This window comes from Ursus americanus, chromosome 3 (genome assembly GCF_024610735.1).
Source record: "Ursus americanus isolate L20-20 chromosome 3, mUrsAme1.1.p, whole genome shotgun sequence".
Lineage (NCBI taxonomy): Eukaryota > Metazoa > Chordata > Mammalia > Carnivora > Ursidae > Ursus > Ursus americanus.
This window is the reverse complement of record NC_142129.1, coordinates 22,611,759-22,627,136: the sequence shown is the minus strand read 5'-3', so window position 1 is coordinate 22,627,136 and position 15,378 is coordinate 22,611,759. Positions and strand designations below refer to the sequence as shown.

Sequence of the window (15,378 nt, the reverse complement as noted above, 5' to 3'; positions counted from 1 at the left end):
GGGTCCCTTATTCCATGGTGGCCATTCCACTAATATCTTCCCCCCAACCTGCCCCCTGGTTATGTGTGTAAAGAACCTGCTTTCTCAGAACCATCACCCTGAAGGGGCGCCTGGATGGCTCAGTCGGTTAAGCGTCTGCCTTCAGTTCAGGTCATGATCCCAGGGTCCTGGGATCAAGCCCCATGTCTGACTCCCTGCTCAGTGGGGAGTCTGCTTCTCCCTCTCCAACTGCCCCTCTCTGCCCCTCCTACATATGCTGTCTTTCTCTCTCTCTCCCCACCCCGCCACGTGTGCACACACATTCTCAAATAAATAAATATTTTTTAAAGATTTTATTTATTTATTTGAGGGAGAGAGAATGAGAGAGAGAGAGAGAAAACATGAGAGAAGGGAGGGTCAGAGGGAGAAGCAGACTCCCCACTGAGCAGGGAGCCTGATGCGGGACTCGATCCTGGGACTCCAGGATCATGACCTGAGCCGAAGGCAGTCGTTTAACCAACTGAGCCACCCAGGCGCCCCTCAAATAAATAAATAGATTCTTAAAAAAAAAAAAAAGAAAGAAACATCACCCTGGGGAGTTGAGAAGTGTAGGTCTAAGGCAGAGAAACATCTGGTTCTAGGTCCCCCAAATCCTGTGTGTGCTGCCCTTAGCTAGAAAGCGCAGGAAGCCAGCATCCATGGTTTGGGATTAAAGGGCTCTGACACCCAGAACCTGACTACATCCAACCGGGAAGAAATAAATTAATCTGGCAGAGATTTGTCTCCAAGTCAGCTTTTGCCTGACTAAATCAGTAACTAAAAGATTAAATCCAACTGCCTCTTTTATCTCAACTGCCAGTAGAGTGGCCATTTTTGAGTAGCTTTCTGATGGCCGCCTTTCTTAGTTGACAACTTAACCTAGTTCTTTATGCAAGGTATTTTCTTCCCTCTCAGAATCTTCTGCTACTTTAACTTGTGTTTATCTAAACTAAGGGCTAAAATAGTCTGGGCAGTTGGTAATGGCTCAAGGGTGGTGCCACTCCAGTTGAAAAGGAGAATGCAGCAGCTAGCACTGAGCCTGTGAGCCAGCTGGCAGGTTCACCCCCTTAGAGCAGGGCTTGAGTCCTCTTCTGTGAAAGACGGGAGCTTGGGTGCCTGGGTCTTAGTTTCGAACTCATAAGGTAAGCCCTGACTACCCCTCGCTGTGCAATTTCTCTAGCTTGTGGTCAGTATGGAAAGAGATTGGACTTGGAGTCAGGCTCACCTGACCATCTCTTCCATTTACAAGTTGTATAATTTGACATATATATGTAATATAACCACTTGGAGCCTTAGTTTTCCTGCCTGTGAAATGGTTAATGCTTGTCTTCTAGGGTAAGGATTTAAAGGCCTGATTTAATTTTTGAAACACTGCTTAAAAACCTGGCACACACCATGTGCTACATAAACATCAATTCCTTATCTCCGTCTAGGGTCCCACAGCCTCTGTTGCCTCATTACACCCAAATGTGCCATTGATAGGAGAGAAAGACATTCTGTCCTTTTTCTACTACATCATCCTGGCTGCCCAATGTCCTCAAAAATTAAGTATTGTAAGACTTCCTGCATCTTTTTTTTTTTTAAAGATTTTTATTTATTTATTTGACAGAGATAGAGACAGCCAGCGAGAGAGGGAACACAAGCAGGGGGAGTGGGAGAGGAAGAAGCAGGCTCATAGCGGAGGAGCCTGATGTGGGGCTCGATCCCATAACGCCGGGATCACGCCCTGAGCCCAAGGCAGACGCTTAACCACTGTGCCACCCAGGCGCCCCTTCCTGCATCTTATTTTTAAGTGCTCTCCATAACAGGTGCTATCTATGTAATTCAGTATCTGACCTCCATGGATTAAAGTTGAGTGCTTGTATGGGGAAAAGGATATGTTCAGTCCTTGTAACTATACCTATTTATACCTCCAACCCTCTGCCAGCAGCCCCAAAATGCCTGAGTCTTGGGACAAGGAAAAGTGGTAGTGTCGATTTAAAAATAACTCAGCACTGGAGCCATCTCCGCAAGGTGGAAAAACTTGCAGACTAGCCCCTAATTAGCTCCCAGCTATATGTATGGATGCCTCTGTGGTCGGTGGTATTGGTGGCTTCACATCTTTGTTGACAAGTAAGCTTAAAGAAGTTCAGTGTGTGCCAAGCCCATGGCCTATAGTTTCAAAGTTCTCAGTTAATCCGTGGTTTCTTGTTGCTTCGTCCAGGAATTATTTCCAGATATCTTCTTCCTTATGACAAGCTCTGAAAGTCTGGGCTTGTAAAGAGCAGACAGATGTCTGATCTTTACTGTCTCCCATTCCACTGGGGTGTGGAAAAGATAATGGATTGAGGTCTCTTGTGTTGATTCTTTGCAATCTCCCTAACACCAGTTTTTCAAACCCCTTCTCTGAAAGTGAAGCCAGATGGAGCTCCAGGCTCAGCAATTGGCTTTGCATAGAGGCCAGAGGGGACTTGAAAGCTGTCCTTAGTCCTATTCCCAATTGAAGCCAGTTTGAGGCTTTGTTCCTTTGCCCAAAGGATAGACTGGAAAAGGAACAAAGACTCAAAACTGGCCACTCCTATCTGCCACCTCTGTTTGAGAATCCTGCTGATTGACTAGACTCACAAAAGAAATGTGAAATTCTGGGCCTGTCAATCCTAGAACTCTGACTGCTTAGGAGGACAGGAATTGGGAAGAGGAAGACAGAATAATTAATTCTTTTATAAAGAAACACCAATGGGCTGTGCTGTGGCAGGTTTACCACACTGCAGCAGTGATGAGCGAGGCGTGGGTTGTGAATTTTAAAGCAGAGTGTGAATCTTACAGTTTAACAAATTATACCCTTAAAAAAATTCCAAAATCAAATAGTTTAGGCCTTGAGCCATGGACTTCCTTGGAAATTCATATCAGTTCAATTCTGTTAAACCAGTAGGTCTCAACTGCAGATTTTGCTCCTCAGGGAACATTTGACAATATCTGGAGACACTTTTGGTTGTCACAATTTGGGGGGGGGGTTACTACTACTACTGACGTCTAGTATAGAGAGTCCAGGGATTCTGCTAAACATCCTACAATGCATGGGGCAGCCCTCTACAACAAATAATTTTTCAGTCAGTATTACAGAAACCCTGTGTTAAGCATACATATACGAGGTATATATACTTTGGCCTTACTTTGAAGGAACTTATACTCAGTTTGGGGGGGAATGGGAGAGGAAAGGGAAAATGATTGGGTGGATACAGTAGGGAGATGTTGGAGATAGGAGAGAAAGGAACTGAGAAATCTCCAAGGAGTGTTCTTTCTCAACTCTGTCTTGATCTGTCACCTACTGACTAGCAGAGGAAAGTACGAGGGAGAGGTATGGTTAAGAAAGAAAGAGTTGGGGTGCCTGGCTAGCTCAGTTGGTGGTGCATGCAACTCTCGATGTCAGGGTTGTAAGTTCAAGCTCCATGTTAGGTGTAGAGATTACTTAAAAATAAAAATTTAAAAAAGGATTATTAATTTAAAAAGAGAGAGTTGTCCCTAAGATATAGGAAGGGGGAGTAATTCCTTTGAGCCTCTTACTTTGAGGATATAAGAGAAAATATAAGACTTTTGAATCCAAGCAGACTTGATATGACACCAACACAGCCTGAGTGGGTTGAGAAGGGTCAAAGGAAGGCTTTCTGGAAGAGGAGGTAACAATGAAACAGAATCTTCACGGAACAAGAGAAGTTAGCCAAGAAGAGCAGAAAGTTTTTCCAGAGAGAAAGAACTGCAAAGACACTGAGACAAGATAGAATATGATACCTTGGGAACCGCAAGGAGTAATCTCTGTGTCCTGGTGTTCTCAACAGTAATACAGGATTAGTGAAAACAACCTGTCAGAGTGAAGTACCATATGATATCTGGAAAGGGTCTAGTGCAACGCCTGGAACAAAGTGGCAGCTCAACAATTCCCCCAATCCCACCCATTTTGTTCCACCCATTCCCCTCAGGCCGCTTGTTTGGGACTTCTAATTACCAACCCAGACAGCCTAAATATTTACTGTAAACAGCTTTTTAGATAAATTCGGAGCGGGACGACACAGCCTCCTTTGTATCAAGCCCTTAAGAAGGATCTTAGAAGAATGAAGGAAAGGACTGGGGAGAGGGTGGGGGCTTGCTCTCCATTCAACATCTCTCCCTAGATCACACCTGAGGAAGGTGGCCCACTTCAGCGGAGAAAGACCACCAGGAGCAGCTCTGAAGGGCGCCAGCAATTTCAGTGAAGTGAAAACGCCCCACCCCACCCCTCAACCCACCATCTCCCGACAAGCCCTCATTCCGGGCGGGATGAGTTCTCAAGGAATCTCAGAGAGAGTCCCTGGTTTCCTGCGGCGTCCCTGGCCACCCGGCGGTGCCATGCCTCCCCTGCGACTGACACGGGACTTGGGGCGTAATGTGGGCGCCGGGATAGAGGTGTGTGGTAATGGGGAAAGGGAGACTGCAGTGGAGCAGGAGGCGGAGACTAGATCTCCCCAAAAAGGTCGCTATTTGGGAGAGGGTGAGTCCTGAGTGAGAAGCAAAAAGATAACCCGCCAGGACTCAAGGCCCAGAATTCCGGAGGTGGAGCAGGGAGCCCACCCTGGAGCCTAAGGCTACCAGCAACGTCGCAGGACTTAAAAAAAGGGGGGGGGGAATCCCGTGAATGAGCCCCTCCACATCCTCCCAAGTCCCGCTTGGAGCCGTCGAACAGCCAATTGCGCGGCGGGGCGGGGCTGCGGGGCGGCACCGCAGCCAATAGCTGTGGAGGGGGCGGGGCCTGGCTCCCCGCGCGCGGTGGCGGGGTCGCCCCGAGCAGAGAGAGCAGAGCAGCCGAGGGGAGCCGCTGACGAGGGCCGCATGGAGGACCCCGCGGCGCCCGGGGCCGGGAGTTCGTCTCCCAATAGCAACGGCAACGGCGGCGGCAAAGGGAAGCAGGCGGCACCTAAGGGCCGGGAAGCGTTCAGAAGCCAGCGGCGGGAGTCGGAGGTGAGGAACCCGGAGAGCTTCAGTTGGGGCCGGGAGACGCCCGCGGGCGGGAAGCGGTGGCTGAAGTGATTCGGCCCCGTCCCCCTCCCCTTCCGGAGCCCCAGGTGCGCTCGGGGCCGCCCCTTGGAGCGGGCGCCTGTGGGGTCCGCCGCCGCCTGGACTCTGGGCTCTGCAGCCCCTTCCTGATCCCTCTCTGCCGGTCTCCTGCCGCGGGTCGGGGGTTTCTTAGCCCTCTAGCCTCTCCTCTGGGGACGCTAATTTGTAGCGCGATAGCGAGCATACCTGATACTTTTCAAATATGTCTCACTTAATCTCTGCAGCCCCTTCAAGTGGGGATTCGTGTTTTAGGTTTACGGAGGAAACGGGCGCGGAGAGGTTAAGTGACTCGCCTGAGGGATGGGGCGGTGGGGGGGGGGCAGAGCTCCGCCGCAGTGGAGAGGAGCCGGCGTGTGGGGCAGCCGCCCCCCCCCAGCCCCGGGCTAGCGAGCCGATCCAGATGTGCCCAGTGACTTCCCCCCCGAGTGTTGGCAGACTCTTTAGGGAGTGCCTTCCACCCACATCAGGACCCCTACCAGTAAGAGTTACTGAGACAGGATTCAGGCAAGGGCTGTACTGGAGGGAGTGGATGGAACTGTCCAGGATACAAACCCACAGATAGGAATATGAATGTTTGGGTCACTTCTTCTAAAAAGAAATGCTAACTCGAGGATGAAGGGAGTGAATTATTAGTCCCGTACCCCCTCATCCAGCCAGTTTCCATCACTAGCCAAGAGTAGAAATGGACGTGAGTGGGGATCAGGAGAATAGACACCACACACACACACACACACACACACACACACACACACACACAGAATAGACCACAAAATGTCAGATGTGGAAGGATCTGTAGAGATCATCTGTTTTAGCCCCTGTTTTACAGACGTAAGAGACAGAAGTAATTTGCCCAGGAGCATACATCTTTCATAGTGGCCAGGAGCACCAGGCTTTGGGGTCAATCAGACCCAGTTTTGAATCCTAGCCCTACCATTTACTCTCTGTGTGACTTTTGGCAAATTGCCAAACTGCTCTGAGCTCGTTTCTTCATCTGTACAATGAGGTTAATGCTACTTACCTTAGAAGGCTGTTATAAAGCCAAATGAGATAACTGAATGTCAAATGTTTAATTCAGTTCAGGCACAGGGCGTGTAATTGGTCAGTACATAGTAGCTCATAGGGCCAGAGCTGGTACTAGAAGCTAGGTCTTACTTGTGCAGTGATTTACCATTTGAATAGTATATCACAGTTTCCAAAGGGATTTCATACATTTTCCATTTTGATACAGACAAGGAGGAATCCATTCCATTTTCTAAAAGAGAAGTGGAAGAGATGAAAAGACTGGCCCAAAGTCACACCACCTTTCAGAGGCAGAGCTTAGCCTTACTGTCTTGCTAACTAGATCAGGGTTCTTTTTTTTTTTTTTTTTTAAGATTTTATTTCTTTATTTATTTGACAGAGAGAGAGAGACAGCCAGCAAAAGAGGGAACACAAGCAGGGGGAGTGGGAGAGGAAGGCTCCCAGCGGAGTAGGGAGCCCGATGGGGGGCTCGATCCCAGAATGCTGGGATCACGCTCTGAGCCGAAGGCAGACACTTAATGACTGAGCCACCCAGGCATCCCTAGATTAGGGTTCTGTCCACATCATCTCCCTCCCTGCCTCACTATGAATCTGGCCTTGTATTTTATTTTATTTAGTTATTTAAGATTCATTTATTTATTTTAGAGAGAGAGAATTCCAAAGCAGACTCCCTGTTGAGCATGGAGCTCCACGCAGGGCTCTATTCCATAACACATGAGATCACCACTGGAGAGGAACCTAAGAGTTCAACCTAGGCGCCCCTGAATCTGGCCTTTTAGGGCACCCTGTGCCTCATTCCCCCATAGAGACATTGTTCTTGCTTAAATGTATTTTGGGGGGGGAGAGGGTGGGTCATTCATTGATTCAAAAATTATTGAGTCGTTCCTACATGCCTAGCACTGTTTAGGTGTTAGGAATACAACAGTGAACAGGACAAGGTCTTTGCTCTATGGAGCAAACATTCTAGTCAGGGTAGAGAGACAGACAATATGCAAAGAAATAAAATAACCGGTTTCAGAAAGATACGTTCTTTGGGGGAATTAAAACTGAAGTAGGAGGGGTGCCTGGGTGGCTCAGATGGTTGAGCGGCTGCCTTCGGCTCAGGTTGTGATCGCCAGGTTATGGCATCGAGCCCCATGTCCAGCTCCCAGCTCAGCAGGGAATCTGCTTCTCCCTCTACCTCTGCCTCTCCCCTTGCTTGTGCTCTCTCTGTCTCTCTCGCTCTCAAATGAATAAATAAAACCTTAAAAAAAAAAAAACCTGAAGTAGGAGGCCTTTTCCCTGCCTCTCAAGTCTTCCTTCAGGAAAAGGGCGCCTACAGTACTTTCCTTTTGCCAGTGGGTTCAGTATCCAGGGACTCAGAGCTTTCCACCTGCCCCACAGTTTTACCTCCTGGTTGTCTACAGCTGCACTTTTTATGCTTGGAAATGGACAACTGCAGTGATCCTCTCCATCTGGGCTCATTGCCTGCCAAAAGGCTGGCTGGAAAGATTAGCTTTCCTCCACCTTCCACTGCAGCAGGAAAGCTGCTTTTTACCTGTCAGTACATTCCCTATCACCACAACACTCAGGTGCCAGACTTAGATGACTATCTGCCTTTCCTCCCTTCCCTCCTTTTGCTTTCCTGTGGAAGACAGTCCTCAGAGGAGATGGTTTTGTTTTTGTCTTTCCCCCCTCTCTCTTGTGCTTCTAGAGAATTACTGGAAGAGAATTACTGTCGGCACAATTCAAGAGAGCCTCCTCATCCATCATTGTGTTTGTAGGGGACACTAGTTGACCTACCCTCTCCGAATGGCTTAGTGTATGAACATCCCAAGGAAAATAGGAAGCTAGAGAATAATTATTTGCTTAATAAGAAGATTCTTTTTTTTTTTTAAGATTTATTTATTTATTTATTTATTTGAGAGAGAGACAGGCAGAGAGAGAGCACACGCAGGTGAGCACACTCGAGTGGCAGAGGGAGAGGGGCAGAGGCAGAGAGAGAGAGAGAATCCACAAGCAGACTTCCTGCTGAGCGCAGAGCCTGACGCAGGGCTCCACAGGGGGCTGGATCCCAGGACCCTGAAATCCGGACCTGAGCCAAAACCAAGAGTTGGTGGTTTAACCAACTGAGCCACAGAAGCGCCCCTTAATAATAAGATTCTTAGCCAGGTGATTCACCTCAGGCCTCTTTAGCCAGATCCCTTGGTTTAATTGGTTCCCAAAGTCCTTGGCAAATTTTTACTGGTTTGTGGCAAAATGAGGAAAATTTGGGGCATTGAACTGAGTTTTTTTTTTTTTTTTTAATGTAGTTCAATACAATAAATTTAAAGGGTGTATGAAGTTTGGGGTGCCTGTCTGGCTCATTTGGTAGAGCATGCAACTCTTGATTAGTTCAAGTCCCATGTTGGGTGTAGACCTTACTTACTTACTAAATAAATAAATAAAGGATTATGCGATTTTTTTTTTTTTTTTTTTTTTTTTACTAAACTTTTTACTTTGGAATGACTTTAGGTTTACAGAGACATTGCAGAGATGGTACAAAGGGCTCTTGTACCGCTTGCTCAGTTTCCCCTGATGCCAGCCACTCAGGTTTCCACAGTGCCTTTGTCCAAACCATGGAACCAACATTGGTCCTTTGACTGATGCAAAGCTGTGTCCCTCGGCCGTCCTTCTCAGGCCCCAGTTATTTTGAGCGTGCTGTGGGCTGTGAGGATTTCTCAGTGAGCCTCATTCAGGGTCTGTCTGATGTAAGGCGAGATTCTGGGCTTTCAGGTAGAAGACCACAGAGGTGACTATCCTTCTGGTCACATCATGGCAGGGGACATGTGACATCTTGTCACCGGAATATTGGCTCTTGGCTCTGCTTGCAGGATGTATGCAATTTAAAACAGTATTTTTCAAACTGTAGGGGGTGATCTATGAGTTGATACCAACATTTTTTTAAAGAAATAGAATAATAGAAAATATCTACATCACATATAGTGATAGTGATACTAGTTTGTTAAACTTTTGTTCCAGTTTTGTGTGTGTGTGTTGGGACGTGATGTAAAGTTTATTTATTCTTTGATTTACAATCAAAAACTTTGAAAAACATATTGTTAATGACTCTTTTATTCTAATACTGTGTCCTCATTTTGGGAGTATTAAACTATCCTTTTTTGAAATACATGTTTTAAAAAGGTTTTTAAGTCTTTACTTATCAGAACTACCTAATATCATTTCCACCCTCCACCTTTTTTTGTTTTTTTGTCTCTGTAACCCAGAAGTATTTGGAAATCTTTGCTATAGTGGATTTAAATATGATTTGCATTGATGGCAGTGTAAATTGATAAAGTAGTTTTGAAAAACAATTTGTCATATACAAAGAACCATACAAGTATTCATAAGGTTTGATGCAATTCATTTTCTTTGCAAAAACCTATCAGTTGAAAAAAAAAGAATCTGTCCTTAGGAGAGTTCCTAAATATGAAAAAAATTATAAGTGTATTACAGCTTCATGCATTTAGTAAAAAAAAAAAAAAAAGTTAAAAACAATTTAAATGTTCAACAGTAGAGAATTGGTTAAGCAGTTATCTGTCCACTTAGCTGTATACTTAGCTGTTTAAAACGATAGTCATAATAATATGAGAAAAATACCTTGATACTATAATATTAAAATTGTAAGTACAATAGGTAAAATTCAAAGTAAGCCACCTGGGTGGCTTAGTTGGTTAAGCTTCTGCCTTCAGCTCAGGTCATGATCCCAGGACCCGGGAATCGACTCCCACTCGGGCTCCCTGCTCCAGTGAGGAGTCTGCTTCTCTCTCTCCCTCTACCCCTCCCCTCTGCTCCATCGCTCTCTCTCTCTCTCTCTCTCAAATAAGTAAATAAAATCTAAAAAAAAAAATAGCAAACAAACAACAAAGTAGTGTAACCGTCTACATAGTACTACCAAGTGCTGGGTAGTGTGCTAAATGCTTTGTCTCTATTAACTCATGTAGTCCTTATAATGATCCTATGAATTATCTTCATTTTTACAGATAAGAAAACTGAGTACTTTGTTTTCCCATAATTCCCTGACACCAATTCAGTTCTGACTATCTGTGGTTAGCACAGACCCAAGTTACGGGCTCGGTCGCACAAGACTGTCCCCACTTCAGATGCCAGCCACGCATGGGGCCCTCAGGCTACATGCACTTCCACCTGGCCAACTGTAAATTCAGAGGTTCCATGAACACCCCCACCCCTAACCCTGCCATCCCCAGATTCCATAATTTGCTACAAGGACTCACAGAATTTTAAAAACTGTTCTGCTTATGATTACAATTTTATTATAAAGGAGACAACTCAAGAATAGCCAAATGAAGAAAGGCAAAGGAGAAGGTACAGGGGTGGGATGGTGCAGAGCTTCCATGCCTTCTAGGTTTCACCCTCCTAGCACCTTGGTGTACCCAAACCTCGTTGTTTTAGGGCTTTTATGGCGTTTCATTACCTAGCCATGGTTGGTTAAACCATTGTCCACTGGTTGAACTCAATCTTCAGCCTCCTCCCCTCTCTGGGGGTGGGGCCAGCCCTGAAACTCTTAAAGGCTCACCAGGAGTCACCTCATTAGCATAAACTAGCATAAACTCAAGGATTGTTGACTGGGGCTTATGAATTACACTTCTTTCAAGAAATTCCAGAGGTTTTAGGAGCTCTGTGCCTGGAACAGGGGTCAAAGACCAAATACATTTTTTATACCACACTGAGGCATAGACAGGTTAAATGACTTGCTTAAGATCTCAATATGTGATGGCTGAGATTAAAAAATGTTTAAATTTATATATACTAATGTATACTGGTAGGGAATAACTCCAAAATGCTTAAAGAGGTTAGGGGGTGGGATCACATTAAAATATTTTTATATAGGATTATAAATTTATACATACAACATCATAGGTAATCTAGCTCTAAAACAGCTTAGAGTAGAAATACTACCTTATTTGACAATCCTAAAGTGGTGAAACACTAGAGCCGAGGGACCTTTTTTTAATAAATGAAGAACTATGATCCAAAAAACGAGATTTGCCCAAAATCATACAGTGGGTTAATGACATTGCTGAAATTAGAATCCGGCTCACCTCTTTTGTTTTAGTTCATCTCATTGTTCTAGAAATCAGCTACATGCTCTTTTGGTCCATGTTTATGTAGGTCAGGTACAGACACAGATTGTATAGCTTTCATATCTGTTCACAATCCTAGCCCTTTACTCAGAGTTTCTCATTTTATATAGGAACCTTCAGCCCTGCCCTGCACTGAGCCTTGGATTTTGGTTTGGATGAGGGTACAAAGTTTGGATTAAAGGCCCAGATGGGACTCTCCTAGCTGCCTCCCTGATCTAATGTCGGCCTCTAAGAGAAGATTAAATGAGAGTATAATCTCCTTTTTCATCCCTTTTCCCAAGTTACTGCAAAGACTTCTCCATTACAGGGCTCTGTGGACTGCCCCACTCTGGAATTTGAGTATGGAGATGCAGATGGGCACGCAGCAGAGTTGTCAGGTATGAGGTAGAGATGGTCTGTGGAGAGTGGAAGGATAGCCGGGAGGAGAGGGCAGGGGTCTGTGATCTCCCCTGGCAGCTTGTCTGTTCTCCACATTCACTCTTCTCTCCAACCTCTGGCAGTAAATATGTTTGCTTTTGCATTTCTTTCTGTGAATTCTCCTTTGACTACAGTATTCTTCACTTTTATTCTATCACTCTTTTCTGCTCATCCTTCTTCATTCTCTTTTGGTGCACTCTCAATTATGTTTTCTTTCCACCTTTTCCCCATTCCTCCTGTTTCTTTTACCCTATTCACTTGTATCTCTGCATGCACGCCCCCTTCTTTCTGCCACCCTCTCCCTCTCTGTCTCTGTCTGGGATTTAGCTTAGGCTAAGTTTGATCTCCTTACATTAAGAGCCTCCATGTTACATGTGCTATGAATGCCAGTTTTTAATAAATGAGGTTTGGGTGGAGATGGTGTGAAAATTAAATATTCTGTCACATGGAAGTGACACTTTGAGACATGCTTTTTCAGAGAAAAGATACAAGGACTTTTAAAGAAGTTCTTGAGAATAAGCGCAGGGAATAAATTCGTGATGAGTGACAGAGAGAGCTGAGTTTAATAACCAACAAAAGATTAGAATTCCAAATAATATAACTATATTTCATATACGTATGCGTGTGTGTGTGTGTGTGTGTAGAGAGAGAAGAGAAGAGAGATGACAATAGACAAATAGAGAATAGGAATAGGAATAGGAATAGGAATTCAGAGAATAAAAAACCATATGGTCAATTAATATATGAAAAGATGTTCAACTACATTAGTAAATGAGGAAAAGCAAATTAAAATAATGAGATATTATTTTACATTCATCAGATTGCAAAACTTAAAAGCCTGAAGTTAGTGAGGGTGCAGAGAAATGAGTACTTTTATACACTGCTTGGCATGAGGGAGCAGAGTATAAAATTGGAAAGCAATTTGGCCATATCTAGCAAAGTTGAAGACGCACACATATTATGACCCAGTAATTCTAGATGTACACTTGAAAGAACATTTGGGCACAAGAAAACATATAAAGATGTTTATTGTGGCCATTGTGAAAAATTTAAAACCATTTAGGGGAATGGATAAACTGTAGCATATCAGTATAGTAGGCTACCACATAGCCATTAGAATACTTGATCTATATCAATATGTTTCAATATCAATAAATGTTAAAAACATAGTGTTGAGAGTGAAAGAAGCAGTGACAAAATAATTTATACATGCATCCAAAAAACTGCTTAAACACACAAACCTAAAAAGTTATTTCTGGGAAGTCTAGTTGCACACTTGATTGAGGACAGTGTCAGTTAAGTAAATGGATGTGTTCATTACACTGTCATGTAAAAAACTATTGAACGACATCCTAAATTGTTTCTAAGAAAAATAATATATATAATATCCTGTTTGGATGAAAACTTTCGAAACACAACAATGTCATATTGTTTACAGGTATATACATACGCAGTAAAAGTAGAAAAACAGTCCTGTAAGGATACACACCAATTTCATTAAAGTGGTTAACTCTAGAAAGGGGAATAAGACTGGGGAGGAAAAGGGGACTTTAGATGTCTGAAGTAAATATAACAAGTGTAAACATTTGTTTAACCTGGGTAGAAGACATACAGGACTCTTATGTATTCTATATTTATCTGTCTATGAAAGTTCGTGATCTAAAATTTAAAAATAAAAACAAAAAGTTTAGTACCAGCCTTGCTCCCTTTTTTGACTGGGCTTATGCTGTGCTCTTAAAAAACATATACGCACACTACCCACTGAGCACTGAAGAATATCAGAGTCAGAGATGGGATTTGCTTCTGGGCAATCCAGGATTCTGGAATTCAGGACTCAAAAGCCCTGGCTCCCAGACAAGGTGTTTCTCAACCATTAGACAGCTGGCTGGAACATAAGTGAATTTCTCTTTGTGAATTATCTATGACCTAGTTAAATTTCCAGCAAGGGTCTCAGGGAACAGAGTTTTGAGGAAATCTGTTCTGTCACCTATTGACTTCTCAACTTCAATTCTTCATCCTCTGTAAGATGAGGGTACTTCCTGGTATAATGTTCTGGAGTGTGTGTGTATAGGAAAGGGCATTTTTATTTCTCATAAACTCTCTGCGTTTTGTATTCAGAGGCTATTGTTAACGAAGTTAGATTTTCTTGGGCATAAGCAGCCCTTTGGCAATAATAGCTGCTTCTATGTGGTTTGATGCTGTCTCTACCTGGGTGGCCATGGGCAGGAACCTAAACTTCTGTACCTTTTGAGGAAACTCAGCAGGGAGAGAATGAACTGGCTTCGACCCCAAAGGGCCATCTAACACATACTGTCCAGCCTTTACTCTGGTTGCTCGAATAACACAAGGATCTTGCCTCTAAATTTCAGGTATTGCATTTCCCCTCTCTTCCCTAGAGATAGGATAGTCTCAGTCTGGGTTGACAAGCAGAATGGGTTGCAGCCCTAAGAAACAGGAGTGATGACAGTAAGCCCTCTCTGCTCCAGCCCTCCTCCTGGCCCTCACCAAGTGTTGAAGACTGCCTTCTTTGCTGTAGCAGCCAGCTGGCAGGAAGAGGACAGGTTTGATGGTTTAATCACCCAGGGACACAAGTGGCTATTTTTAACTGCTCCGAAAGGGAGGAAGCTGGCTCTGGATGGAATTGGACACAGGAATGTGTTGGAAGCTTTAGCTCTTTCATGCCACCCTCTCCACCCCAGGCCCCTTCTGTAAGGGTCTGCTGAATGTTTGTGACTCTGTCCTATCTTTCCTAACACAGAATTATATAGCTACACTGAAAACCTGGAATTCACCACTAACAGGAGGTGCTTTGAAGAAGATTTCAAGACTCAAGGTGATCCCAGATTCTTATTCATAGAGACCTTCTTTCCTCCCCACCCACTGCATGATATCCCAGCCCGATCTAGAAAAAGCCCAAAACAAAGTATGATTCTTCTTCATCCTCTCCACAACCACTTCTCTATCCCTTCTTGCATATGGGACACAGAGTTTCCTATATCTCAAGTGGAGAGGCCATGGAATGGAAGCAGGAGAAGCCTGAGCTCGGTCCCTTTCACTGATATAAATGGCCCAGAGAGCAGAAGGATGGGGACTGGGCTAGTGCCCTGCTGCCTGGTTGAACTCTGTGCCTAGTGTAGTCCTTGACTTTAACATTCAATCCCTGCCTCCAACTCTGCCTCACTCCTAATAGCATCTAATAATAATTTCATGTGTCCACGCTGAATCCTCTCAGACCTCCATTTCCTTACTTGGTCCATGAATTCAGTTTGCAACTCAACAGATGTGTGGTGAGTACTGTTTTGTGCAAGATGCAAGAGGCAGGGGTGAAGGTGAATTTGTAGAATCCTCTAAGAGATTATAGTCCAGTGGCAGAGTGTAGGTGTGTACATCACAAAACTAACTGAGTCCAAAAGGAAAGTGGTAAGTATCATAAGAGAAGTAAAAGGTATCTTGGGGTAATGGAGGCAGGGGAGTATCTTGGGGGACAGAGCTTCTGGCTGGAGCATTAGTGGGAAAGAGGTAATATAGCATTGGACCTGTAATGATGAATAGGAATTGGATATGTAGGGAGAGAGGGAACTCCTTGAAAAGGCAGAGAAATAGGACAGAATAGGCTCTGTGTGGAGAATAAAGGGGATATGGAGGAAGATGAGGCTGCAGAGTGGGTTCAGCCAGAATTTTGGGCGTCCTTTACTTTTCCAGTCTCATTCTTTCTCAACTAAATAAGGAAAGC

At 44.5% G+C, this 15,378-nt stretch overlaps 1 protein-coding gene across 1 annotated transcript in view; it reads left to right on the top strand.

Moving 5' to 3' along the window:
* Positions 1–4,798: 4,798 nt before the first annotated feature.
* STRIP2 (striatin interacting protein 2) overlaps positions 4,799–15,378 on the top strand; it is a 47,739-nt gene continuing 37,159 nt past the window's right edge. The window contains exons 1-3 of the mRNA XM_045792661.2: positions 4,799–4,989; positions 11,536–11,605; positions 14,404–14,478. Coding sequence (XP_045648617.1) covers positions 4,861–4,989; positions 11,536–11,605; positions 14,404–14,478 — 274 coding nt within the window. The 5' untranslated portion in view covers positions 4,799–4,860. The remainder of the gene's footprint in view (positions 4,990–11,535; positions 11,606–14,403; positions 14,479–15,378) is intronic.